Genomic DNA, 27,631 nt, shown 5'->3' with positions numbered 1-27,631 from the left:
TTTTAAGTGCTAAGTTGGATTTATGCGTATCTCCGACAGGGTTCAATTGGGTCTGAAAATGTCTATAATTTAATTATATGAATCTTCAACCCCTGTAAAAATGTTCTCTTGTGAGGGCAGACAGCCACGTAGCAGTGTCCTCCTCTCTGCCTCGTATTTAATCAGTCCTAGGATACAAATGTCCTAAAATAGAAATCAATAAAGACTGAACATTTGACGTCTGTAGCAGACATGGTTCTCCTAATAGGCTTCCTCCTCTCAGCCGCCCCTTTGTTTATTCCAACGAGGGGATTTTGTTGAAGCAAAAAGATAAAACATTGACTGCCTTATGCATGGAGGATGACTGTTTCTGATGGATGTTTACTGTTTCTGTTTTATTTATATCTTGCACTATGTTGCTGCAGTGACCTAGCTTCCCCTCCACAATCAATAAAACAAAAGTTCACATTTTCTCCTAAGCCGTGGGTGTTTGATATTTCACGTGTGCATCAGAGTAAGCCGCAGATTGACTCCTTTCTGCCCTCGCTGCAGGAAGCTGCAATCCGAGTACGACCGTCTGAAGAAGGCCCACGACAGGAAGGGCCTTTCTCCGCTGCCATCGCCCCCGGAGATGCTTCCGGTGTCGCCACAGAGCGCACGCGACGCCGAGCTCATCGCTGAGGCCAAACTTCTACGGCAGCATAAAGGACGTCTGGAGGCCCGGATGCAGATACTGGAGGACCACAACAAACAGCTGGAGTCCCAGCTGCACAGGCTCAGACAGCTGCTGGAGCAGGTACACACCGACAGGAACACCGTGGCGAACACTTACAAATGCTGTGTATACTTTGTCTGTGAACCTCACATAAATGCAGGGTTCCCGTGGTCAGGAAAAACCTGGAAAAGTCATGGAATATCGCAATCACATTTTCAAGGCCTGGAAAAGTCATGGAATTAGGAAAAATCATTACAATTTTTGGGAAAGTCAGTTGGGAAAGAATTTTATTGTGTGTATTGACATTTTTGTTGTAATTTCTCTTGTGTATAACCTTTCACGTAATGTTACATAAGGGTATATATTTATTTCTGTAGCTGTTGATGTAACATAGCTCTAACATACTTAAAGCAAATCCTGTAGTATGTGTAAGTGAGATCAGTATTACTGAGGAAAGTCCATCCTCTATCAGACTGTGTGCAGAATTATGGCAAAACTGCCTCTGTGTGCTCAACATCTACTGTTACACGTGACCTTGAGCAAGGCAGTGAACCCTCACACACTTAAGTGACCAGAAGCACAAGACCCTTCCAGTGTGGTGGATTACTAAAACAAAGCCTCAGAGTTGATGTAAAGTTCCCACCAGTGAGCTCAGAGCTCAGACTGAAGCTGCTTCCTCCACACTGTCTGAGTGCCAGTAGCAGCTGACACACACAGTGGATCAGGCCAACTCCTTGGTCCCACACACACACTTCACTTCCCTTTTGACTCCTCCAATTAAGCTGTGTGGCAGGACTGCCAGTTTGCTGTGTATCAAATAGTGTGTGTGTGTGTGTGTGTGTGTGTGTGTGTGTGTGTGTGTGTGTGTGTGTCTCAGACGGATTCCAAGGTGAACGGCACAGCACTGTCCTCTCCCTCCACCTCCTCTCAGCGCTCAGACTCCTCCCTCCCTCTGCTCCGTGTGGCTGCCAGCCAGACTACTGATACAATGGGTAAGTGCGCACACACACACACACACACACACACACACACACGCACACACTTTTATCCTTTAATATGCATCCACCCTTTTAAAAACATTGAAGGATATAAATAGAGGTGTTTGATTTAACAGCTTGTAGAGACCATGCTGTTGGACGGTGTTCTACATATGACTACAATGCCCTCTTTAAGTTTTTGTGTGTGTGTGTGTGTGAGAGAGAGAGAGAGTGAGAGAGCGGGGGAGAGAGAGGAGGGTATTTTGACTGGGCCTTATTTTAGTTCTGAAAGTGGAAAAACTTAATCTCCTTCCTATTTCAGGTGATGACGAGCTGTCCAGCCCTTCCCAAGATGCATCTGGTCTGGAGGAAGTGATGGAACAGCTCAATAACTCTTTTCCTCACAGCCAGGGTACGGGCACCAACACCAGTGTGTCTTGCACATGATATCCACTTTTTCCTATACAAAATCATATAGTAATTAAATAGATTTATTAAGTTAAATTAAAGCTGGAGTGGGGACTTTTAAGTATACATGAACGTCAGTCACATTCACGCCGAACGAGTTTTCACGATGCTGATTAAACCTGTTGCAATCAGGAAAAGCTCTCTGTATTCACAGTGTGCTAGGCTGTGGTGCCTGTGGCGACCGCACTGGTGCACGGGCCAGAACTTAAGGTAGCAGGAAGGGGAGAGAGACCACAGTGATGGAGCAGCAGCTAGGACTGTGACAGAAAATCCTAAAAAGCGTCCAAGAAAAGTTTCTTTTGGGGGGGGGGCACCACTCTGGAAGGTAGGACTTAGGTCCAAAAAAAAGACTTGAAGATAGAGCTCCTGGGGGCGTTGCGGCGAATTCACCTGCAGACATGCGTCACAAGCACATGTCCACAGTGCTTGTGTAATTACTGTCTTTGCCAGGAGGGGGAGACAAAGGCACTGCAAGAATTAAAAAATGGTTTTAATTGAAGCGTTCCTTAAGGCATTTAACTTTGAGGAAAATACAAATTGACACAACTAATTACAGGACATTTCTTTGAAAGATACCTATTATTATGATCATTGCTAGGTAACTGTAGCCTAGAGACAACAGGAAAACAGGCCTGTGATGTAAGAGAAAGAGGTTTTAGGTCTCGTTAGGGAAATTATTTTCTGCTTCCACAGTGATTTCTATTCAAAGTGTCTGTGAGAAGTTTCCACCGATCAGATCTTCATTAGACTCAGGCACCAATAACATCATCTTATACACAGCTGACTTGTCTTAAAAGGCTTTGGCTATAGGTCAAGGTCCCCGTGTACGTGTGTTCAGAGAGGATTAAACCATCATCAGACTCAGGTAGGACGATTTGGTGAACACTAAGACAAAAGCACACTGAATTACACATTTAATTGGCCACAATATAGGAAAAAAATACATAGGGCTGCAACTGGTGATATTTTTTTTATAATTCATTAAGCTGCAAATTGGTCAAAATAAAATCAAAATAAAAAACTGCCATCATAGTTAAGGAGAGACCAAGGTGATGCAGTCAGATGTGTTATTGTCTTTGTCATCCACCAACAAAATTCATGTAATGCAAAAAGGTAAAAACTCTCAAGGTCAAACTTTGGGCAAGGTAAAAATCTAGGATTTTTGCAACAAAAAAAATACACAGAATGACCATGTTACACCTCTTACAGAGTTAAGGGAATTGTGAAAATAGCAATTAATTATATAAAATTAGAACAAAATTGATAATGCAGTACTGTTTATCCTGCTTTTTTTGGATAAGCATACATTTTCCTTTCAGTGAGATGCTCAAACTTAAACTTCATTTCAGCTGTAAATCTTAAAGTAAAGCGTTTCCTGTCCTTCACTTATTTTTCTCTGTTACCAACGCAAGGCTGATTTTTTTCCTCTTTCTTCTTTTCTTTCTTTCCTTTCCTCTTTTTCTCCGTGAGCCAGGAGGGAGAAGGGGACACCCATGAGAGGTTAGTGGCTCAACTTTCTCCCCTCACCTTCTCATCTCATTTCCATATAAAAATATACCGAAAAACACATGATTTACGTGTACTTACAGATAACAAAAATTTAAATGCAACACTTTTGTTTTTGCGCCTGTTTTTCAAAGGTTTTTGTTAAAGATATGTGTGTTTGTTTATACACAAAGACATCACTTTTTCTGGTCTCAAATTTGTTAAAATCTGTGTTCATGAGCACTCCTGCTTCTCTAAAATATTTTCTGTGATTAGACAGCATGATTACTACACAGGTGGCATGGAGTGGTCACAATAAAAGGCCACTCTAAAAGGCGCAGTTTCATCTTGAAAAAAAAGGCTTTTGTTAGGATTTCACATGACAAGCACTACAGAGAAATATTTCTGCTGAGCATCAAAAAAAGTGTTCGATCTTGAAACAAACCCGTGAAAAATGGGAGCAAAAACAAAAATGTTGCATTTAAAGTTTTTGTCAGTACATGATTTATGTACTAAAAGTGTGCCATTTTTGAAGTACTAACATGTACTTCATATACTAATGATATATCATTATTAGTATTACTAATGATATACTAAAATACAGTTAATTTGACTTCACTATAATATTTTAAAACACCATTAAGGAACACTTATATATACTAAAAAGAATCTGTTTTACTAATGCTGTTTTAAATTGACTTTTTCTACTTTATGTAACATTCAACCAATTTTTATATATGTTAATACACTTATATTACATAATGAATATATATATTTATTTAAAATCAGAACGTGGTGAAATTACTTTTTATGTATCATTTATCTGAGTTTGTATTTGATTGCATTGAAATGTGCATGTATTTTTTTAAGTAGACCAGTATGAAATTGTTGTATATTATATATTTCAGTACTTAATGGAATCTTAAAATGTTACAGCCAAATACATTAATTTTATTTAAGTAGTAGCATGTATGATAGACCAATGACATACAAACAAATAGCCAACTTTTAGTACATTGATCATAAGTACATTATATATGCTTAAATAAAGTCTACCTTAGAGTACTTTTTTTACCTGGGCCTGTAAAAAAGTATTTCCATTTCATGCACTTACCATGTATGTACCACTTTTGGCTTCTACCAGAACACATAATCATAGTCATGAGAAAAATATAATAATTGGCTTAATAGCGGGACTGAGGTTTGGCTGCTGTAGAAAATGCAACTTCGCACAAAATGTCCAAACGAGTGTAAACATCATGGTACAGTGATTCAGGGGTAAAAATAAAAAAACAATCCTCCGTCTCTTTCCCTGTCTTTAATTTCCTTTCCCTTTTCTGTCCTGTCACACTTCCGCTCTATTCTGCACTGTGGGGAGTATGATGTGTGTGTGAATAGAGCATCTCTGCATGCATGTAGATTTGGGGTTCAGTATAAGATTCAGCCACAGTTTAATCGGATAAAACCAGTTTGTTGTAGGCAGAGTTCTGTGATTTCTGAGGCATAAATGATCTTTTTCTTAGAGTGGTAGATATCAACAGTGTTTCATTTAGATTAGAAAAAGAGAATTTCTCACTAATGTAAGTTTAGGCACTATAAAATGGTGTTATTTGTCCCTGCAAACATTCAGACAGGAACATTTGTTTACTGCTGTGCCATTTGCTGCATGCTCTTTTGTGCTCTACTTTGGCCAAGTAGGGGTGCTGTTGTAGTTTCATAACCAGACTTTACACTTCATTGATTTTTTCATTTGCTTAAAAAATGACAGATGTGGGCAACAATTCATAGATCTGGCACCAAGCCGGTCCTATTGTACATTTGAAGCAAAATCCAAGCAAGAGGGAGTTTGCTTGACATTTTATGATTCAAACAGCAGCATGGGGTTTTTTTATTCCGCAACTGAAGGCTTAAATCTTTGCTGATTTTGTGGTCATACTAAAAAAAAAACCTTATGAAGAGCTTTTCAGTCAGAATTTACAAATCAGTTGTAATGGTAGATGCAAGTGGTCGGTGCAGGGTATCTTTGACCTCAAAACAGTTTGATATATGAAGCAAAGCCAAACATGCTGTATGTCAAACTCACCCTTTTTGTTCTGGCGGTGCACTTAAACCATCAGCGCTCTGCTCACTTGTTTCTGCATCCCTGCTGCATGCAGTGGGTTGTTACGTGAGTGTGGAATATGTTGGGGGTTGACTGATATGAATTTTTTGGGCTGATACCGTATTTTTCTTAATCAAGGAGACCAATTAACTGATATTTGGACAAAACAAATAAACATTTGTTTGACACACTTTTTTTGACTCAAATGTTGGAATAACACAAACTCCAAAACAAAACATTGTTTAAATATATTTCAGCATTTATTTTAATCCTTTGAAACCTGAGAACATTGGCTTGACCTGAAATTTAGTTGTTTTTTTAAAAAAAGAAAGAATTTCTTGTCACCTTTTCCTTATTTCTTGCAGTTTGTGGGACTTTTTCCATGTTGCTTGTTGCTTCTTAAGTCATATTTTTAAAAGAAATCAAATCAGTTTGCTCAGGTTTCAGATGTTTTAAATGCACGTGAAAGGTGTTGGTTTAACTAAAAGCTGCAAAAAACATTACAATATTATCTTTAAATTGCAGGGAACACATTGAGAGTTGCAGGAGACCTTTACTGTGACAAAATTCAAGACATTTACATCATAAATTTGTGCAGAAAAGGCACAAACTGCTGCATAAAAATCAGCAGAATGCAGAATTAACCATTTAATGTCTATGCATTAGCATACCATTTTATTAACCTCAAATACCTGCAAAACTAATGACAATTTTCATTGATCTGGATGGTTGGCTGACGTTTAACACTTTTTGTCTAAGATTTATTAATGATGTTTTACTGAAATGCTAAATGTATTGAAGAACACCATTTCCGTCCAAGCACACCTCTCTTTTAAACATTCAAACAGTGCTAGCGATCAGCTTGTAACTTCAGGAAAGCCTCAGAGAGCTGCTAGTGTTGCTGTAGATGTCTTGTTGTGTATGTAGCACACACTGTGGCCCGTTTTAACTGTCATGTACCTGTGAGCTCGTGTTAACCAAAGCATTTCCTTCCCCTCTCTCTGCAGGTCCCAGTATTGGCAGTTTGTTCCACATGGCCGATGATCTGGGCCGTGCCATGGAGTCACTAGTCAGCGTGATGACAGACGAGCAGAGCGCCGAACAGCACGAGGCCCTGCCTTTCTGATCCCGCCCCCGTTCAACCTTCATCCCTTCGTCCTCCCTCTCCTCTCCTCCTTTCCTTCCTACCTATCGCATGCTTTTCTAGTCAAAACAACTGGATTGGAAACACAGTTTACAAAGAGAATATATAACGTCTATTTTTGTGAAGGATTGCGGTTCCAGCAATGACGCGTAAAAAAACAAAAACAAAAGAAAAACATTATACCTTGTAGATTTCAGTAGTTTCTTAAAACGTCCTGAAGTTGTTTTATTATTAACAGAGGCTGGTTTATAAACTTCTATGCAATTGTATAAAACAAGAGCGGGGTGATGGGGCAAAGAGAGATGAGATACAAATATGTGTGTTCAGTGTGGTCGAATAATTGCCATCTCTTTGTAATTGGGGAAACAGCAAAAGCATTTCAGACATTTGTATCAAAAAAAAAGAATGATTGTAATCATAAGGGTGCTTTCTAAGAGAAAAATGTCTTTCTATAACAGCGTACACTACAGTCAAGGTAATGCAGGCATCCTGGATCTTTACAGTACGTTGTCTGTGAGACTGTGTGTGAGTTTCTGTGTGTGTACGTGTGTGTGTGTGTGTGTGTGTGTGTGTGTGTGTGTGTTTGTGTGGTGGTGCCTAATTTCCACATTACATTACAGCTTTTTTTGGAGGCGGCTCTGGCTGACGAACCTCATGTTATATTTGAATTATTCATTTATTTACTCATCCGTCCATCTATCCATCCATCGATCTGTTCGTCATTCTTATTATTAACATCTCTATGGCAACAGTTTCATCCCTGTGTTTGTTTTGGGCACAGTGTACTGTGTGCTTAAACAGATGCTGTAACAGGCCCGATTCAGAACTGAGGTGAGTCAGCAAAGACATAATTGAACAACATTTGAACATTTGAAAAGACTGAAGACTAAATCACTTTTCTAGTTTTTTTGTCCTCAAGTAGTGGGGAATAATCTTATTGCAGTTTGTCTCTGATATTGTTTTCAGCACCAAAAAGGCCCAGAGTAAGTGAGCTGTCTTGCATTTGTCATCCTATTGACTCAAGATTAGATTTACTATTTGTACACTGTGTTGATTTTATATATACGTATATAAAATTAGCATAGCACATAAATGTTAGTGCATCATCTTTTAAACTTAATATAAATGTCACTTCACCCCGACGACTGTGAGGAAAAGCTGCAGCTGGTATGAGTCACAGTATAGATGCCTGTGCACATTAAAAGGATAGCTTGGATCTTTTGAAGTGGGATAGTTTGAGGAACTTATCCATAGTCAGTGTATTGCATACAGCAGATGGCGGTTGACTCACCCCCATTTGGGAAAGCAGTCAGGAGTAACGTCACTGAAGATCAGAAATGCACTGCTTTGCACGGGGGCAGCAAAATGTATTTTAGCAACCAAAAAACAAAAACAAAATCAGTTTAAGGGTACGCCATATTTTGATTATTTTCACAGCTTTATTATGCTGTCTAACAGTGATTTCCAATTGGGAACTTTTTTATTACTATCTGAGAAAAACAGTAGTTTAAAATCACTGAAGACTGAAGATGCTGGTCTACTGCTGCCTCAATCAGTTAGTTTGTGTTATTACGAGTTTGGCGTTGAAAAGGGTTCTAGCAGATTAAAAAGGTCACACAGAACCACGACTAAGTAACTGATCGAGGCAGCAGCAGACCAGCAGCTCTGTATGCTGTGAGCCCAAAAGACTACTTTTGTCAGCAGAGTCTGACGGCTTTGATGCAATCATAGAGAGACAACTGAGGCAGTTAACGCCTCTCCTCTCTGAAAGGGCTGTCTGTGGCAAGTTCTAATTTATGAAATTATTCTAAATATAGCATACACTTAAACTGATACGGACACTAAAATACGTTTTGCTGCTGCCTCCATACACAGCAGTGCATTGCTTAGCTTCCTTATCGGCACTCCTGGCACTCAACATGGACAATTATAAAGCAGCAGTTCAGAATATAAAAGGACTTAATATAGAGCACAAGTTAAAGGAGCAGCTGGGATCACACTTCACTTGTAATACACTGACTATGGATAAGTACCTCACACAACCCCACTTGAAAGAAATAATACCAACCATCCCTTTAAAAGCTCAGTCCAGTGATTCAGTATAGCATTTCAATGAAGGTGAGGGACTCATAAGAGACAGATTCTTAAAAGAATGGTAGAAGTTGACGTTAGAGATGCTGAGATATCCAGAAATTTTGTTACAATTCTGGGTAAAACTTTGAAAACACTGGATCCTACATTTCCCATTATGCAACTTTATAGCATATCAGAAAAGACCCTACATTTCAAAGTCCAAACTGTACATCCGCTGGTCTGCCAGTATCCCCTGCAAAAACTAAAAGTAGTTTTTGTTGAATAAAATGGAGCAAGTTTAAAGTTGCATCTTTTATATCCAAACAGGATATCCAAACTGCACTCTTCAGTTCTTAATCAGTCCTTGACAGACTCCTTCAGAAATGACTTGGGGGTTTTTTTTAAAGAAAAAAGTCCTGATTATTGCACTGGTACATCTTAAGTCAGGATTTTATTCAAATTTTGATCACTAAGATGCTTTCTAAGTGTCTGTCGACTCCACACAGTACACTGTTTATTAGTTTTTGTCTGAATTACTGTAAGAGGAACTTAGAAGAATGTGATTTTAATTGAATCTGAGCACTACAGTGTTACAAGGCTGCTAGTTGAGATTATTTTTGAGGATTTTTTTCTGTTTCAACGTTAACAGAGAAATATTTTGGGAAGTTTTAGGAAGCCCAGTAACGGAAGCTCTACCTCGTCTGAATTGTCAAAGTCCAGTTCGGAGGCAATTTCTCTACTGTACTCGACCCCACACTCCTCTCAGATTGTTTGTTATTAATTGAATATTGCTGGATGATTGATTAACGTCAGATATTCTATTCACTCCGTCACATGTTCTACTGCACTGTAGGAGCCTCCAGTCTGAATGTTCAGATGCATTTACTGCATTTTTAAAGTTTAAAAACGAGCATTTTACACAAATCAAACAAATCCGTGTGCACTACTGTCATACCTGGGACATACTAGATATTTGTTTCCTGTGTGGACGATGCGTTTATTCTAGAGGTGTCTTTTTGTCTTCGGTTTAAAAGCTATTTTGTTTTGTGCTGTGTGAGGTGTTACAATATTAGCATGTGTGACTAAATAAACTCCATTGTTATTTAATGTATAACCACTCAGAGAAGCTCGCGGTGAGCACTGCGGCGTTACACTCCTTTGTTTTTGGCATCCCATTATTGCAGTATGACCTAAGAGGGTTTTGTTTTGATCCAGACACTGGATTTGATTGATTTCTTCTTCTTTTTTTTCATTTCTAACATTTGTGTTTCATTCTCACATCATTTTTCAAATAACGCGTCAATACTTCACAACATATCAGATTCCACCAAATATATGCCTTACTACTGTATTATAAAATGCTTTACTGTATATCAATAAAGCACGCAGTTATGTTGATTTGACTCCCCTCTTTGATTTGCTGTTTGTTGTGTTTGTTTCTTAACAGGATTAGAATAAGTGCAGGGGTTAGCACTGCTGCCACAGGTTACAGGCCCTCCTGTGTGGCATTTGCATGTTCTCCACAAGTCAGTGTTGATTTTCTCCAGGTCTCCAGCTCCCTCCTACAGTCCGAGGACAGGCAGGTTAGGTTAACTGTTCACCAAGTTTCCCGTAGGTGTAAATGTGAGCATGAATGGTTGTCTGTCTCTATGTGTCAGCCCTGTGATCATCTGTTGACCTGTCCAGAGTGCACCCTGCCTCTCAACCAATGTCACCCGGGACTCCAGAGGATAAGTGCAAGGTACAATAAAAACATTTATTTTGAAAATCTAGTCCACACAAAAATAAAGTATCCTATGGTTTAACAGTACATGCCTGCATACATGACCTCAAATTTGGAGTTAAGTGCTACTGACAGCAACTTATACACATTTGTGCAAATACTTCATACAGAACAATTTATTTCTCTTCTGCACTGACAATGCAACACAGAACACTCATGTTCCTGTTATGCCTTCATATGACCTTATAAACCGGACTTGTTACTCTTAAAATCTGGCGTGCCGTTGCACTCTTGAGGGACACAAAGTGGATCGGTGTACTGCCACCTATTTCGGCCGAAGAGGAATACGAAGGCAATATTACGTCAAAAACTCAGCGGTGGCTGTGGATGATATAAGCATGTGAGCATTGGTGGTTCAGTGGTAGAATTCTCGCCTGCCACGCGGGAGGCCCGGGTTCGATTCCCGGCCAATGCAGCTGCCTTTTGTTTTGTTGACATTGTACTGTCGGGCTTTTTGCTTTGTGTTCTGACACGTCAGTCTGTGGGCCATCATAAAATTACTGTTGTAAAGGTCTTGCTCTTGTCGCCTCTTTGCCAGCCGATTCAACAACATTTTTTCGGCGTCTGGCACGGACGAGGTGAGGAGATGTTCAAAAAAGCGTACCGCACTCCCCGTCGGGGAATTGAACCCCGGTCTCCCGCGTGACAGGCGGGGATACTGACCACTATACTAACGAGGAGTCGTCTTCCTCATTGTAGCCCTCTGAATACTATAGTAGGGTTCGACACTTTTGGTGTTCATTTAATTGAAATTAAACCAGTTTAAGATCATACACCGGACCGGCAAAACCGGAAATCAACCTACATCTAGACAACGCCCTAGTAGCAGAAGGTCCATCCATTTTGCATGTGTTTAATCTGGATGCTGCAGTAAGCAGTGCGTCATTCTCATAAGCAAACAATAAACTCTTCAGATCCGGCTTTTCAGCCTACAGGTGGTGAGGCTTCACTCAAAATAGATTTTGTGAGGAGTGTCACCTTAAGAATTGGTAAGTTGTTCTGTGTTTTCCTCTTTGACAAGTCACATCATTAATGTGGGTCTTAAATGTCATATCTCTGTTTCCATAATAATTCCTCTGCTGATGTTCTGAGGTTTGACGTTGTTAATAGAAAATATAAATAACATCACAGTTGAGGCATGGAACAGATCACATGCAGTAATAAAGTTCGCCCTGGGGCAAATGCTTGCTGTTTTCTGTGAATGAATACATGTTAAGAATTTTCTCCTTTCTCTGTTGCAGCCATCCACATGCACAAAGCTATTATGTGTTGACAGAGAACCAGGCGCTACAGTCTCTGCCACTAACGCCTGAAGACGGGGAAACATGGTGGGCGTGTGAAAGACTGAGTCGCCCCAGGATATGAAAACACACCCAGACGCCCAGCTGGACATCTGGAAAACAATGCAACACCTGAAATGGTGAATAGGAAAACCACATCATGCAGGTAAAATTGTGAAATTACTAACAATTATTTGGGATGTTATTTCAAGTTATTAGGCATTATTTTGAACTATAAATATGTGCTTTCTGAGCAGTGAAATATTCTATTCATTATTAAATGACTTTTAAAGGAACTGATAAGTAATAAAATATATATTTTTTTATTTATATCTTTTTATTTATTTTCATTTATTTTATTTTTTATTTTTTTAAATCACACTTAAAGGGGCTATGATTGATATAATATATAGGGTTCAAGTTTAGTTATTTATTGTCCAATAAAGAACAATTACAAGAGCCAAGTTGCCATTGAAAAACTTGGGGTCACAGACTCTCTCCGACAACACAATTTGAGTATTCATAAAAATAAATACATAATAATAAGACATAATCACAGCAGTAGAATCAATAAGAGGAACTAAAAAAAGGCTGTGAGGATATAATATAGTGCAAGTTAAAATAAAGGATAAAATATGAAGTGATATAAATCAGTTGTTGCATGCAAAATGCAACAGGAATAAATTGTGGTAAAATACATGTTTAGTTGGACTGCAAATAAGTATGAATGAAGGTGCAAACAGTTAAGTTTAAAAAAAAGAAAAAGCGGAATTAAATACTTGAGGAATTTAATTACCAGAAATCAACAGAAAAATGTCCTTTGATTTTGACGGTTTATACATTTACATTAAAATGAAGTAGAGGATGACCTTGACTAAACACTAAAACTTCCAATCAGCAGATGCTGTCCAGGAACAGTCTTGACGTTCAGGTTGAACGTTTACAGAAAGCATGGCTGACGTCTCTCTGTTTACCCTCTGCGGTTTCAACATTATGCAACCTTTGGAATCAGACTTCAGAGTGGAACTTTCCCATCACTCGCCCTCCCCTGCAGGTGCATGTGGTGAGTTTATGAATAGCCACAACGCTGACATGTTTGAAGTGCTCTAACAGGCGTGTCTCACTTCTTCAACTTTTTTACCCCTTTATTCTAGCAACACATCAATCTGTCCTGCTGTCATGTGTTTAACATAAGAATTTGTTGCCAGAAGGCAAGTGCAAAACTGACAGGTGCTTAAAAATCTGAGTACTTTTTAATGGATCTGTATAGGGGGATTTGTATAAGAGCTGTCTTCTACCAAACAGACAGGACAAGCTGGTCCTATATGAGGAGATGATTCATCTGTCATTTTTGTGCCAGGACTTGTTTTACATGACATTTCAGCAAGGATTGGCTTCTTATCCTGCCCTTCCAAAGATTATTTGAATATAGAAAGCAAAGACTGAAACTTTTCTAAAAGGCAGTACAGTGTATTTGCTGTGAGGAAAATCAGTCTTGTTCAAGGGGTAACTTTAGTATTTTTCAACCTGGACCCTGTTTCCCATATTTTATGTCTATGTGACGGTAAGAGATAACTATTTTTGAAATTGGTCAAATATTGAGCGAGAGAAGCTGCAGCGAGAAACCTCTAAACTGGCTGCAATGTCACCATTAAGGGCAATTGTGCATCAATGTATGTCTAATCAAAGTCCTTGTTTTTGCCACTGACAGGCTCAGATTATTAAGCATCTACAGAAATGTTAATTAATGTGTGTTGTCCTCATAAATGAAGTGAAATGAAAAATGAAATAATTTTTACTCATTATTAAAAAATAAGATCCTTTTTGTTTCACTAGAAACAACCCCAAAATCCCAATCATCAATTCCACCAAACTCCATTTAAATAGACACAGGACTGCAAAATCTCAAAAATATTGGTAACATTTATTGTTTGCTAAACAAACAAATTCCTCTTCTTAAACTTGTCATGCTGGAAATCCAAGCAATTAAGCAATCTTCCATGTGTTTGACTCTAAAAAGGGTTGTTTTTTTTTTTCAACATTTGACAGATAATTATCTGTGTTTTACTGAAAGTGAAGGCAATTAGAAATTTGGTCTTAAACTTAAGTCTTAATGGCATTTTAAAAAGTCTTAAAAAGCCTTAAATATTACCTGCTTTAAGCTGCAGGTACCCTGACATTAGATAATGGTTTAATTTCTTATGCACAAACCAGGAACTTGGAAAATCAGTTTCCTCCTTTAGTTGATACTGCTTGCTTATAGTAGCACTTCCCAAACAGTGGGGTCCAAGAAAATAAATAAACACAACCTGGTCCAGTGCTGCTTTCAATTGCCTCCTAAATATTGTAAAACGGGGCTCTGAAATTTGGTTTAAGTGATAGATACTTTTGAAAACACCAAAATATCTTACAATGAAATGGCCACAATAACGGAAAACGACAAGTACATGATTGAATCGGTCTTTCTAAGAGGAAAAAATGACTCGACATCCTTGAATACAAGCTTGATTACATAGATTTTGTACTTTCCGATTTTCAGAGATTAGCCTGAATGTTGCACAAATCTAAAAAAAAGAAAAAATGGGCAGAGACGCGCATGCGCAGTGTCAGTGTTTGCGTTCCTCCTCCCTCCGCTGAGACTGACAGCCCGGCCGTTAGCTGCTGCTGCTCACCGGCAATGAGACAGCAAACACGGACTCCATAAGACGCTCCGAGATGGACTTAGCGGACACTTTTCACCACTACAAAGACGGATATTATCTGGACACCGTTGTCTGTTGACATCACACGGAGTTTATTACTCGCCCGGGTTATTTCTGTCTCGGGGAAAAAGGAGACTCGACGTCCGGGGAAAGGAATTGATGCGACGGCTGATTTCCTGCGACATTCACCGGCCAGCTAAGAAGCTTTCACATTCACTTTGAAGACCACCTGAGTACACTAATCTGGGTTATTTATTAATTTTCGATTGCTTGACTTTGACACTAATATCTGCGAAATACTCATAAGTAGTAAAGAGAGGGTACACCAAGTTCTCGGAGAGCGTAGCTAATCGCAGCTTTAAGCTAACCAACGGCTAGCTGAATTTCGCATTCTTTGTTTATTTTGTTTGCGTGGTTTAACTTAGTGTTTTTAATCTTTCTGGAGTTGGATAAATACATGTGAAAAGAAAAGGGACGTCGCTGTTACGATAAGTTTGATCGTAACTACAGCCTTTGGCGTTTAGCTGGATTTTTAAAGGACATAAATCATCTGACTTCTCACTTATGGCTCGTTAGTATCGCGGTACTGCAGCTGACCCAGCTAGCTAGCATCTGTTTTAGCTAGTCGGTAGCCACTGCTTGGCCTTCAGTAACCAGCTGACGGCAAAGATGCACCACCAGGACTTTTCTGGAGACCCTCCTGGGACCGGGAGTAGGAAAGGTTTTCACTACCGGAGAGGCAGCAGCGGTGCGTCCTCTGCAGCCGGCGGCGGTGGAGCAGTCAACACGGCCGACGACAATCCAACACAGGCTGGATCCAACTCTCCCGGACTGCACCACCAGCCTCAGTCTCAAACTGCCGGCGCCCAGGTAAAGAAGAAGAGTGGCTTCCAGATCACAAGTGTCACCTCAGCTCAGATCAACGTGAGCGGCAACAACAGCTTAGCAGATGATACAGAAAGCTACGATGATATGGATGAGTCCCACACTGAAGACCTCTCCTCCTCTGATATGCTGGATGTTTCCGTGTCCAGGGCCACAGATACAGGTGTCCCGGATAGAAGCTCTTCTGATGAGACACTCAACAGTCTCCATGGGGTTGACACACCTGGAATTGTGTCCCCAAACGAGCCCCTTCACCCTCATTCCATCCCTCAGGGGTCTCAGCAGCACGCCTCAATGGTAAACGGGACCATGCATCATCATTATTATCCTCAGCATCATCACTCTGATAGCATAGGAGGAGGTGAACCCTCCTTGCCACCTCTATCCATCGCTCCTTTGGCTTGCTCCAGCCCAGCTCCCAAAGCCACGTCGAGCCAGTCACAGAGGCAACCCATGTTGGATAACAGTAAACCAGCAGGTGTATTGACCCAGCCACTAGCCCCTATCGTTGGTGCCGCTGATCCACATCTACAAGGCAGTGTGAACATTTCAAATATGTCTGCTGCTGCAGCTCCTCCTCCTGGGCCTGCAGGTTTTGACAGCACTACTGTGAGTGTGCAAATAGCTCCTGTCGGAGGAGGCCCGTCTCTTGCTGCTCCCAACACTCAAACCCAGCACACCCAGACAGCTACTGGCTCTCGCTTTAGAGTTGTCAAACTAGATACAAACTCTGAGCCGTTCCGCAAAGGAAGATGGACATGTACAGAGTATTATGAGAAGGAGGTTCCTCATCCAACTACAACTGAGGCACCAAAAGGTGCAGATGTGGCTGCAGAGACGGAGGCAGGTAACACTGGGATTAATCAGAGCGTACCTGTTGTACAGCCTCCTCACACGCTTCAGCCCTATCAGCCACCAAGCCAGGACTTCACCAGTCCACAAGCCATGCAGAGCCCACCACAGGGACTCCCCCAAACCACTCCTCTGACCTATGTCGCACCCCAGGAGGTTGTTGCTGGGGCTCACTTGCAGAAACCAGTGGCTCCTGTCACTCTCCCAACAGCAACACCACAAGTAAGTCAGCCTCTGCCTTTAATACCCCAGCAGCTGCCCTACACTGTGGATCCCCTGCAGGCTCAACCCCAGGGAGTTTACCCTGCTCCCCAGTACCACGCAGGGGTCATAGCACCAGGGAGTGTTCGACAGCCAGATTTTATCCAGCCCACCGCTCCCTTCCAGACCCAGGTCCAGCCTCCGCTACCGCATGTTACAACGGGAATCTCCATAGCACCAGTTCCAGGAGTCACAGCTCAGCCTCAGCTGCCACATCAAGGTCAGGTCGCCCCACCTGTCCAGGCAGCTTTTACAGGACAGCCACAGACCCTCCCAGCTCAAGCTCTCCCTCAGACACAAGTCCCGCCCCCCTCCACTGCCACAGTCCCAGTAGCACCCACACATGGGACCCCTTACATGCCTTTGACTGCACTACAAGCTGATCTCCAGCCTCTCCTAAATCTGGGTGCGACCCTTACACAGGTCCCAAGAGGAGGAAGCTCCATAAGGACATCCCAGCTGGAGGACGCCCAGAGGCTTCTGCTCCAGCACCAAAGTCTGCTGGGGCTGCCCAGGCTCGGGGTGGCCGCAGGTGGAGAGGGGGCTGCGGAGGCCGGCGGTGCTGCTGGAACGCTGGCCCACATGGGGATGTCAGCTGAGGCGAGTGCTTTCATGGCCGCGGCTGCTGCGGGCCTCAGGACTCAGCACGCTGAAGGAGAGGAGGACAGGTGAGGATGGACGGCCTGTGCTGCCAAATATGTTTATTCAGATGTTAACTCTGTTCTGCATGTTGTGTTTTTTTTCAGTAAACTTTCAGGCTTTTCAGTGTCACATCTCATCAAAATATACTTTCCTTTGCATTAATATTAAAAGGAAAAACATGATTTACAGTGTGATTATGGCATGGGGATACTCAACTTGCTGTGCTCTTATGGCGGAGGAGGCCAGGGGCCAGTTGCAGCAACCCCATGAATATTTGGAGGATTTTTGGATGTTTGTATGATTTTAGGACTTTCAAGGACTGTAGGATGTTTCTTAGAGTTGGGGACATTTTTTGGATTTTAGGACATTTCTTAGATTTTAGAATATTTCTGGGATTTTAGAACATTCCTCACATTTTTGGATGTACAAAAACCATTCCCAGTGGAAATTACTTTATTTATATATTGTGAATTAGAAAGTGGGGGCAGCCTTGAGCTCACCTGCTGGAGTGGAAAAATATCAGTGGCTAGAGTAGAAGCGGTGGAGCTGCTGAGTCACTGAGGGAGCTGGTGACTCAGCACATGTTCTGCCCCCGTCGACCCCCTACCATGAAACATCCACCTCCATTAGCGCAAGACTCTTTGTGTGCCTTGCGCCGTCCCTTATTTGTCATTGCATCTCCCTTTCCCCTCAGTCTCCCCTCGGGTTTAGTCTTTTAATAGACACTGGATCTGTTGATTTGTAGCACCCTGAGAGAACTGTGCAGCAGTTTATTTATGTGCACAATTACTCAATCCTGTGTTCCTGTTAGTTTTGCGGCTTAAAAGTGATTGTTGCAGTTGCAGGTAGTTTCTAAAAACACATGGTTGGTCTAAATAGAGTCGATGCCCTGGAAAAAACTCCTATGCCCCATTTGAAGATGCAGTGCTAGTCTGTCTTTATAGTCTGTGCTGCGGAGACTGTAAAGAGCCTGATATGGAGTTGTGCTGCATAAATCCAATAACCTCTCGCAGCAGAGAAATGGAGCACTGTTATGGCAGCAGTCTAGTGTTACCACTGTACTGTCACGCGTTCTGGTTTAGCAGGAGTTTCATGTTGTGAGTGCAACAATAATGCCTGCAGGGTATGGAGGGAGTTTGACTGTCAGCCTCACCCTGAGCGTATAACTGAAGTGAAATACATATGTTCTTGTGCATTGTGGCTTTTATTTAGCTTTTTGAAACTGTCTTTAACAGTGCTTCCCCACTGTTCAGCCACTGGGTCCAGCTTTATCCCTAGTCATTAGTTCAAGGTCTGCACATGAGAGAAATTACTACAAATTCAATTTTATTTGACAAAAGATAAATGATGTGTGGGCTTAAAACAGAATGAAGGAAAACATATTGCAACAATAAAGTGCAATTAATTAAAACTAGGGGCATTTTTCGGGTTTGAAGACATTGGGGGCTTTGCCCATTCTCTGTAGAAAAAAAATCCAATGTGGGTTTGAAAGGCATGGTTAATTTTTTGTTTCAATTTTGGCATTTTTTTTTTGTAAAAGGTCTAGGCAATGTTTTTTTATTATTATTTTTCTGGTGATTTAAAAAAAGAAAACGTGCCTTCCAACCCAGGGGGCCTGCTGAAATAAAAATTGCTAAAAAGACACTGTTTATTACAGCCAGAAACTGTTAAAACAAAAATTATCATTTGATTTTTAATTTTCCAATGGTCCTTGAACACATCACGTGGAACAAAAACTTCATGCATTTTCCCCAAGTCATTCAGAGAGGCTCAAGGAAAAAATATGTGTAGCTTTGGCGAGGGTCACAAAAAACCCAAAAATCTAACTTTACAGCAGGAAAGCAGACTTTACAAACTCGACATATTTGCGAGTCACCTGCAGTCCATTCAGAATGGACCAGTGACTCACCAGTTTGGAACCACTGGTCTGAAAGCTTCTTCCAAATATACAGTACGTGAAAAATGGAGACAGGCTTCTGAGTCTTCCCATGATTTAAACAGCAGTTGCTGAGTGAACCAGTAAACAAACCTCTAATTTAATTATCAGCACGGCAGGTTGTTGGTTAGCTAAAGCTATCTGTGTTTTTTCAGCTGTTCAGATTTTGTCTGACCTCGAGGAACGGAGAGACGGAGGGTGCAACAACTGCGGGTTTAATGTCGGCGTGGTCACATTCAGCTGCAGACAGAGCAGGGCTGTGCTCTCTGTGGAGGCTTTTGTCAGCACCCCATCACGACTGTGTGTCTTTTTCATGCTCTCTGGAAGTGTTTTTTCCGTCTGTCCGTCCATTTATCAGCCCGTCGTCTTGTCATGAATTGGCCTCTGTCCTAGAGACAGTCTGTGTGTCTGCTTTGTCTAAGTCGTGGTCATGTCATGCTGCGATCTGGCCATGTCACTGCTTTCTTTCTGTCTCTTATTCTCTATTAATCTCCCTTTGTCACTCTCTCTTTCTGTCTTTCTTTCTTTTCTAACACTAGTATGCTCTAATATACCCCTCTCCTTTTATACATGCAAAACCTTGCATGACCCAGAAGTTAGCAAGAAATGTGTAAAAGCAAAAAACAAGAAAGTTGCCTGAAAAAAAAGTTTAAACATAAATACATTCTGTATTTATGATCTGAGCAGCTAACTAACATAAACTCCAGCAGGTAGCCAACAGCCCAGTTTGGATGACAGTTTGCATGGTAACCAGACTGGCCCTCCAGTTGAGACAGGCCTTTATTTTTCAAAATATGTCACCACACCCGGCTAGTTAAAGGGACTGGGGTTTTGACTGACGAGGCTTTTATTTGAAGTTTTACGGTAAGCAGATTTGCCAGGCTGGTTGTTGATTTGTGATACGCTACTTTGGTTTTGCGCATTTACCACTCGACTTTTGGAGGCCGTCATTGCAAATTTGGGAAATATTGCAGACTTTTTCAAAATCTTTGCTTGCATATCTGTAAGTGTTTCTCGTGTAGTCAAACTGTCCCAGTTTCAGTAGTGCTGGACTCGTAGCGACTGACGTAAGATGAGAGTGAATTGGAGTCACAAAACTTTCACTAAGTGTTATGTTCTTGTCTGAGGAAAACTAATAATGATTTATGTTGATGTATATATGAATCCACCATTATATGAATAATGGTGGATTCGAAGTTCTAATTTATGGGCTGTTTATAATTTTTGAGGCTTTGCATTTGAATCCAGATTTTACAGTTGATTTCCAATATTAGGATCAAAGCTTCAAGGCAGCTTGAACCAAATGTTCAGCGACAGATTAAAGCAAAGTGTACAGTACAATATTTGACTTAGTGCTGCAACTTCCATTTTCAAAATTGATTAATCTACTTATTACTTTTTAAATTGATAATTATGTTGAGAAATGTCTTCGTATAGTTTGTTTTTGTCTGACCTGCAGCCCAAAACCCAAAGATATTCAGTTTATGGTTTAAAACAGAGAAAAATCAGAAAACGTAAGACATAAGAGACACTCTTACCAGACACAAAATTGCAACAACACCAGACTGTTGTTGCAATTTTTGCTTAAAAATTTACTAAAATTATGACTCAATTATGAAAATAATTTACATCAGCCCTAAATGGCAGACTCCAAAAGGAAAATGGTGACCAGACCCAAGATGTCTGAGATATTTTGCTTGTTTCTTTCCATAAACATCATGAAATTGTTCTCCATGATGATTATTGTATTCACAGTTTCAGTTGTGTCAGAGTCCAGTTTGCCTCTTTAGACGCGTCACGTTGCAGCTGTCATGACTCTGACAACGCCTCAGCTGTGTGCATGACCTGTGACATGTTGTAAAACAGAGATGTGAGGGCGTGTCTGTGTTTCCCAGGACTCTGCTTGTGTCGTTTCATGTGCTCTTGCTGCCCGTTTCTATATCTGTCAGGGAGCTTGATGTCAGTGAGAGTGCCGCAAGGACAGTGATATTAATCAGGGCTTTCATCGTCAGCCCTCGTGCCTCCCCGTGTGAAATTTCAGCCCGCAGGTTGGGGCCGGTATAATTTGACTTTTGGATAGTCACCAGCATCGGTTCACAGTAGAAGGAAAACACTTCTAACTTTGACTCACACTTCAAATAGATAATACACCTGCTGTCTTGTGTGATATCCAAACACCTTTCTCTCTTTCCACCAAATTTTATTTTTTTTATTCAGTTTGCAAAGAATGAATTAATGCCTTGCCTTGCAAACAGTACCAAGCAATGCATGTGCTGCATAAAATAGTCCCCTTTAAACTGAGTTATATCACCTGTTGAGATGTCTTGGTCTTTATGTTTTGGTGCAGAAATAACAGTGTAATATCTCGAAGCACTGCTTATGTTCTAGTGAAGCATGTGTGGCAATGAGCCTAAACCAAAATAATACCTGAGTATATTGATCACACAGGTTTGTGATTGTTTTGGGTTATTTTTTCATGGAAAAATTATTTTCTGTTCTTCAGTCAAAACATTTTACCACAAGAATCTAAAAGTAATTCCTCTCCAGATGTTGCGTTTGTTGAATAGCACCATACAGCGCTGTCGTGCATTTCACAACCAAATATATATGAAGTGTCATACAACGTTAAGTTTTACGAGGGCAATTTCACTGAATGACCTCATGCTCTGGAGCCATAAAAGTTCGAGGTGCAAGCTTTACTGATTATTTGCTCGTAAAACTTTTCACGCAGCCTTTTTTGACAGTTTTACATTAGCGCATTCTTTTTAAGTTCGTAGGTTTTTTCAGTGTTTTACTGCTGCTTTAATGAAGCAAATGTGTGTTGAGAGGCACCAACAGGCTGAATACAAAATAATCATAATCAAACAGTCAAGGCCGCCTCTTTAATAGTCAACAGGTGTGCTAAAGGTGGATGTGAGAGTCAAGACTCGTTTTTGTTGAGCCTGGCAAGGTTGTCAAAGGAGCCTTGTTCTGATAGCGGCAGAATATATTTGATTAAAGTGATGAGCTGTGTAACTTTCTGTGGATGCAGGCTTATTTTCTGATTATGCGATCTGTTTTCAAAACTGTTAACAACAATCTCATGACTCCCCAGCATCGGTAGATGATCAGTCGCAGATAAAAAGGTTCATTTTCTTTTGTTTCTTGTTTGTAACATATTAGTTTGGTTTCTAAGTCATTTCCAGGCACCGAAAATGATATTTCTGTCAAACTTTGTTATCTTTCTGTATGCTGGCGTCCTATTTGTCATAAATTTTAGCCAAGCTTTGGCTCCTTTAAACCATCTCTAACGATGTGCTTTGAGTCAGTATGCGACTGAAAGCTGTTCTGGTTTTATGTGGTGCTTCACTCGCTGTTGGTCTTAGTGTTTTAGTGATAATAAGCTACCTGTCACAAACTGCAGTTATACCGGCTTTGACTGACGATGATTTGTTTTGTTAATGTTGACACGCCTGCTTTTTAATTAGCTCGCCATCCATTACTCAGCTTTTACGAGGCACAGGGAGTCCCCGACGGCTAAGACCAAATATGGATCAATGCTCGGAGCTACTGTCAAAATTACTGCTCATGTTATGATGAAGAAAACACTGGCTTCTTTAAGTGCCGTGCTCTGAGGATCCCCAGGCCTTCCAGGAGAACCTAGAGACATTTTTTTTTACTCAGCTAAGATAGTACATGTAACTGATTGCACTATTCAAACTTTATTTATGGTATAAACATAAAACCGAGCAGTGAGTCATGCCTAAAAACAACCTTATTGGTGAACCATTGCTCTCCTGAACACACTTCAAGATAAAATCACTAATAAATGTAACAAAGACAAAACTAAACTGAGAAACATAAGCTTTAAATGTAAAACTTGTTCCTCGTGGACTACGTTGTATTTTCAACTTTAAAAACAAGAGTTGCAACAATCAATCAAATAGCTGACAATTCTTAAATTAATCACCAACTAATTTGATAGCTGATTAAATTTGAGTATGTTTTTTTTAGAAAAAATAAGTTAAAATTCTGTTTCCAGCTTCTTAAATGTTAATAAGGAAACACAGATTGGCACCTTAGTTGTTGATCTATAAAATGACACAGATTGATTAATTGATTAATAAGAAATATAATCAACAGATCATTCGATAATGAAAATAATCACTTGTTCTTTTTGCACAAAATGTACTTAAATTTAAGAATCAAACGTGATAATTTGCAATCAAGGTCCACCATTATGTGGGATTATGTGCTGGTCATACAATGCAGGATTGCCAGTAACTGTTTGTGAAGACGCTCGCAAGCTAAAGTGAAAGTAAAAGCCAAAAAGATTCACACTCTTTTGGCGTTTTGGCTCGCTATATTTGTGTTGTTTTGTCTCTTGGACGCCTGCTGCTTACAGTCTGGCAGCTGGTCACCACTTTGTTATAAAACACTGACCTCACATAAGTGCTGTGGGGTTAGATGCCCATAAATACACAAAAAAGAACAAAAATACTCAGTCCTGAAAATTGAGAATAAGAAGAAAAGAGTCTTAGTCAAAGGACAGAGTGTCTGCAGATAAATATTCTGCTGCACGCTCAGAGTGGCTCCTAAGCGATGATTGAGAGGGATTACTTCAGTTTGAATCTATACATTGTTGTTTTTAAGAAAAACCCTGCACAGTATATCTTAGAAATGTTTCAGGTTTCTCATTTAATGTAATAACACACAATGAAATTATATTTTTTGATTAACAGTAATTAATTTTTTATTCGTAAATTTGTTGGCCTACAAATCCAAAAGCCAAAATGCCTTCTTCCATGCAGACTTACATCCGGCTGATATAATTACTGGCTGTAAATTAAGTAATTCAAACGCTTACCTGTTTATCTATTCTCGATAGCATAAATGTATTTATCTAAGTTTACAAAGCTTATATTTTTTCCCAAAGGAATATCTTTGAATAATGTTAACCTTTTAAATAAACGTATGTTGTTTCGATCAAACAACTCTACAAAACTTACAGATTAGAAGAAGTTTACAAAGACACTTTTGAGGACAGGTTTTTTTTTATTTGGGGAAATGGAAACTAAATAATTTGAGGTAAATTTAAGGGGAAAACCAAGAGTTAAGGAAGTGTCATGTGAGGTATGATGTGCCAAAAAAAATTATTTATATGTAAACCCATAACTAAAATGTTGCTGCGCTATTTATCCTAGAATTAGTCTTTACTTTTACATTATTTTGTTTTTAAAAGCTTGTTTAACTTGACCATAACACATCTCTTCAGGTACATCTGCTTGTGTTTTTTTTTCATCTGACTGCAGACGCAGAGACGCATCTCTGTAAACCCCAGGTAGCTTAACTGAGGCAAGAAACAGATGTGCTTATATGGAAACTCTCCGACTCTGGAGCAGACAGACGTGCAGCACATGGTAGTCCACTGTGGGGGTTTTGTCTGGCTCTGCACATTATTTGCATTCTTTCTGTCTGTTTCATTGCGTTCTTGATGCTGTTTGGTGGATCTTCAGATATAAAGTCGGACAGGAGCTTTGTGAAACTGTTAGTGGTGCCTTTTATTTCTTGGGCGGCATCTCTTGGACGTCGAGTGCAATAAATCACACCTGAAAGTAGATCAGTAATTTGTCTGTTAATAAGTTGTGACATAAAATCTTGCTTCAGTAGAGCCATTACCATAACTGTCACTCTTTTCTTGTCTCACATTGTTGCACCGCTGTTTTTCCACATGGTGGCAGTGTTGCTTCATGAATCCTCCGAGCTGGGAGAGCAGTTGTTTATATAACCCTGACGTGCTTTGAGAGTCGCTGACCTAAAATGTGCCTTGCGGCAAAGGTCTTTCTTGCACGCAATGTCTGAATCACAAAGAAATAAGTGGTTTTAGATCTTCTGAGCTTACTATCAGAACTGGGTGTGTTATATCAGATAAGCGTGGTTCATGGCCGCAGAAGAGCCCAGCAGCACAGCGATTGATATCATGTGTCCTCCGGCAAGCTTTGTAATGCAGAAGGTGTGCTTATTTTTAGGGCTGTACCGATTCACGTGGACACCTTTACATCAGTCTGAGTCAGTTTAGGGGAAAAAGTGTATTCTGGAGGATAGATCTCTTCCTATAAAAATATTACATGAAGTTTTTTTTTGTTATCAGAAGTCAATAGGTAAAAATAATTATAAGGCAATTTTGACATTTATTTAAACATATGGTGCTTTTTAATAATATGCTTTTACTTGGATACATTTGATCTAAGGCTCTCTTCTCATTAAAATCCACCTGTTCTTGCTTATGAGTCTGAAATTTTTTTTTTTTTCTTATACTCATCAAAAACTTCTCACTTTAACGTCACACAGATTAAGAGAGTGGAACCAACAACACTCATATTTTTGTTACTGGGATGCGCAGAGCAGAGGATTCACTATCTGCTCGCTGCTAGCTTTAACTCCACCCTGGTGTGGTGCAAATTCTCCCAAAATTGTCCCAGCAACATAAAGCAGCATGGCTGAAACTGGCACGAAGCAAAGTATTTGAGACTCTGTGTACTTTATTTAAAAGTTTTTCAGTAGCTGCATTAAGGGAATCAAGGCATCGAAAAATGCCCAAATACAGAGTTTTTCTATGTATTCCACTCTAGACAGTGTTTTTTCAACACTTGAATTTCAACATTTTGCTGAAGGAATCACTAAAACATTGATTAAAAATTATCATCAGAATCAACTAATTATTGTAGCTCTATTACAATTATTTTGATGATTTATTTCCTGTTTAAGTATTTCTTTTTCTGAGCAAAAACACCAAACATACCCTTTGTTTCAGTTCAAGTGGGAGGATTTGTGTTTTTTTTTGTCATATGTGACAATAAACTGGATTTGTTTGGATTTAGGGCAAAACCAGCCATTTGAAAATATAATTTTGACAGGCATTCTTTAGTTTGTAGAACAAGTAGTTGATGTATTAACTGAAAAAAACTCATCAGGAGATGAATCCATCATGAAAATAGATTGTTTTGCACGTTGGTGGTCTGGCTTCATTATTTCTGCATGCGTCACGTGTGCATGAGTCCTCGCTGACATGACATCGGGAGGGCGATGTTTTCAGGCTTTGCTGTGGTTTCTCAAAGTGCATCTGAAGATGTTAATGCAGCCAGATGAGAACGTCACCCGGCTCTGACAGGTTCAGGTTCAGGCAGCACGGGTTGGTGGGGTGTTGGGGGGTTGGAGGGCTGGGGGTGCAGAGCCAAGTCGACGGGTGTCACGTTTGCTCGCCTTGTGCTTTCATGCAGAGCTGCAGATTCTTGGACAGAGGATGTGATATGTGTCCATGCATGTCTGTCTGCCGTTCTCAGCAAACACATCAAGTTTATGAGCCCGTCCGTCAGCATGGTTTATAGTGTGTGTGCACGTGTGTGTGAAATGGTAGGTGTTTTACAGGAGAGAAGTTTTTTATTATGCTTTTTTTTTCCCCACGGGCATTTACACTGAGGAGGAAAAAACATGAGCACCGAGGAGGAGAGGCAACATGACTGGTTTTAACTGGCTTTCCCTCGATCCCTCTTATAGAGTGACACCTGTACTGTTGTTTTCTCTCTGTCTGTCATATCCTTCTAACATAATTTTAATTTGTGGGTTTTCTCACAGTGGAAAAAACAATAAACTAAGCTGATACTTAACAGCGGAGAAATGTGATATTTCAGATCCTATAATTGAACCTTTGGTGCCAAAACACCTAAAAGTATCCAGCTGAGTTTACTGCAAGAGGAGAATATACTGAATAACTGGTACCTGGCACATAATGCTTAATGTCGGAAGTTAAGTTACTTCAGGTTTCATAATATTACATTTTTGTGCTTTGAAAATGCAGAAATTGTAGTGAATTATTCTTTTGTATTTCATACTAAAATGTCTGTTTTTCCCATGAATGAAGTGATTTCAGAGACCAGCAAATGGTGCTTGGTGTTTTATGAAGACATGGTTGTTGTTTAACAGTTCAAGTTAACCAATATTTGTGTTGCTTTTGTTAGGGCTGGACGATGTTTTTCCACTTTCTTAGGTGTTGTCTCAGATTCAGAGTCTCTTAATGAGCATTTATGTAGGTCTATAATGAGTAATATATAATTAATAATATTCCTGATAAGAAAAATTGTCACAAGCTGTTATTTTGAAACAAAAAAAATGCATAGAGAGGACCTTTTTTAAGCATCTAAAGCTTCGTATGTTTGCTGTTTATTGCTGTTGAAGCCCTCGATCCCTAAAAAATGGTATGTAGCACAGGTCTAGTTTTTTCTTAAGATAAACTTAAGTTTGAACCCCACTGCTGCAGTTGAGACAGGCAGTGTGTACGGAACAAGCTCATTGCTTTTTTGTCTGAAATA

The 27,631-nt window shown here is 40.1% G+C and overlaps 2 protein-coding genes and 2 non-coding genes across 8 annotated transcripts in view; 3 read left to right on the top strand and 1 right to left on the bottom strand.

Moving 5' to 3' along the window:
• dmd (dystrophin) overlaps positions 1–10,345 on the top strand; it is a 317,286-nt gene extending 306,941 nt beyond the window's left edge. For all 5 annotated transcript variants that reach the window (XM_042513263.1, XM_042513262.1, XM_042513261.1 and 2 more), the window contains 4 exons: positions 532–775; positions 1,572–1,686; positions 1,994–2,083; positions 6,733–10,345. In XM_042513263.1, the coding sequence (XP_042369197.1) occupies positions 532–775; positions 1,572–1,686; positions 1,994–2,083; positions 6,733–6,851 (568 nt within the window). In that variant the 3' untranslated portion in view covers positions 6,852–10,345. The remainder of the gene's footprint in view (positions 1–531; positions 776–1,571; positions 1,687–1,993; positions 2,084–6,732) is intronic.
• A 724-nt stretch (positions 10,346–11,069) lies between these two features.
• trnag-gcc lies at positions 11,070–11,140 on the top strand. The gene has a single exon. It is a non-coding gene; the product is annotated as a tRNA-Gly (tRNA).
• A 193-nt stretch (positions 11,141–11,333) lies between these two features.
• trnad-guc lies at positions 11,334–11,405 on the bottom strand. Its single transcript has one exon. It is a non-coding gene; the product is annotated as a tRNA-Asp (tRNA).
• A 3,239-nt stretch (positions 11,406–14,644) lies between these two features.
• Positions 14,645–27,631, top strand: part of LOC121962682 (TSC22 domain family protein 1-like) — a 30,758-nt gene continuing 17,771 nt past the window's right edge. The window contains exon 1 of the mRNA XM_042512929.1: positions 14,645–17,373. Within this exon, the coding sequence (XP_042368863.1) occupies positions 15,377–17,373 (1,997 nt within the window). The 5' untranslated portion in view covers positions 14,645–15,376. The remainder of the gene's footprint in view (positions 17,374–27,631) is intronic.

The sequence above is a fragment of the Plectropomus leopardus genome, chromosome 24, assembly GCF_008729295.1.
Source record: "Plectropomus leopardus isolate mb chromosome 24, YSFRI_Pleo_2.0, whole genome shotgun sequence".
NCBI lineage: Eukaryota > Metazoa > Chordata > Actinopteri > Perciformes > Serranidae > Plectropomus > Plectropomus leopardus.
The sequence above is the reverse complement of the archived record's forward strand: the minus strand, read 5'-3'. Positions and strand labels throughout refer to the sequence as shown.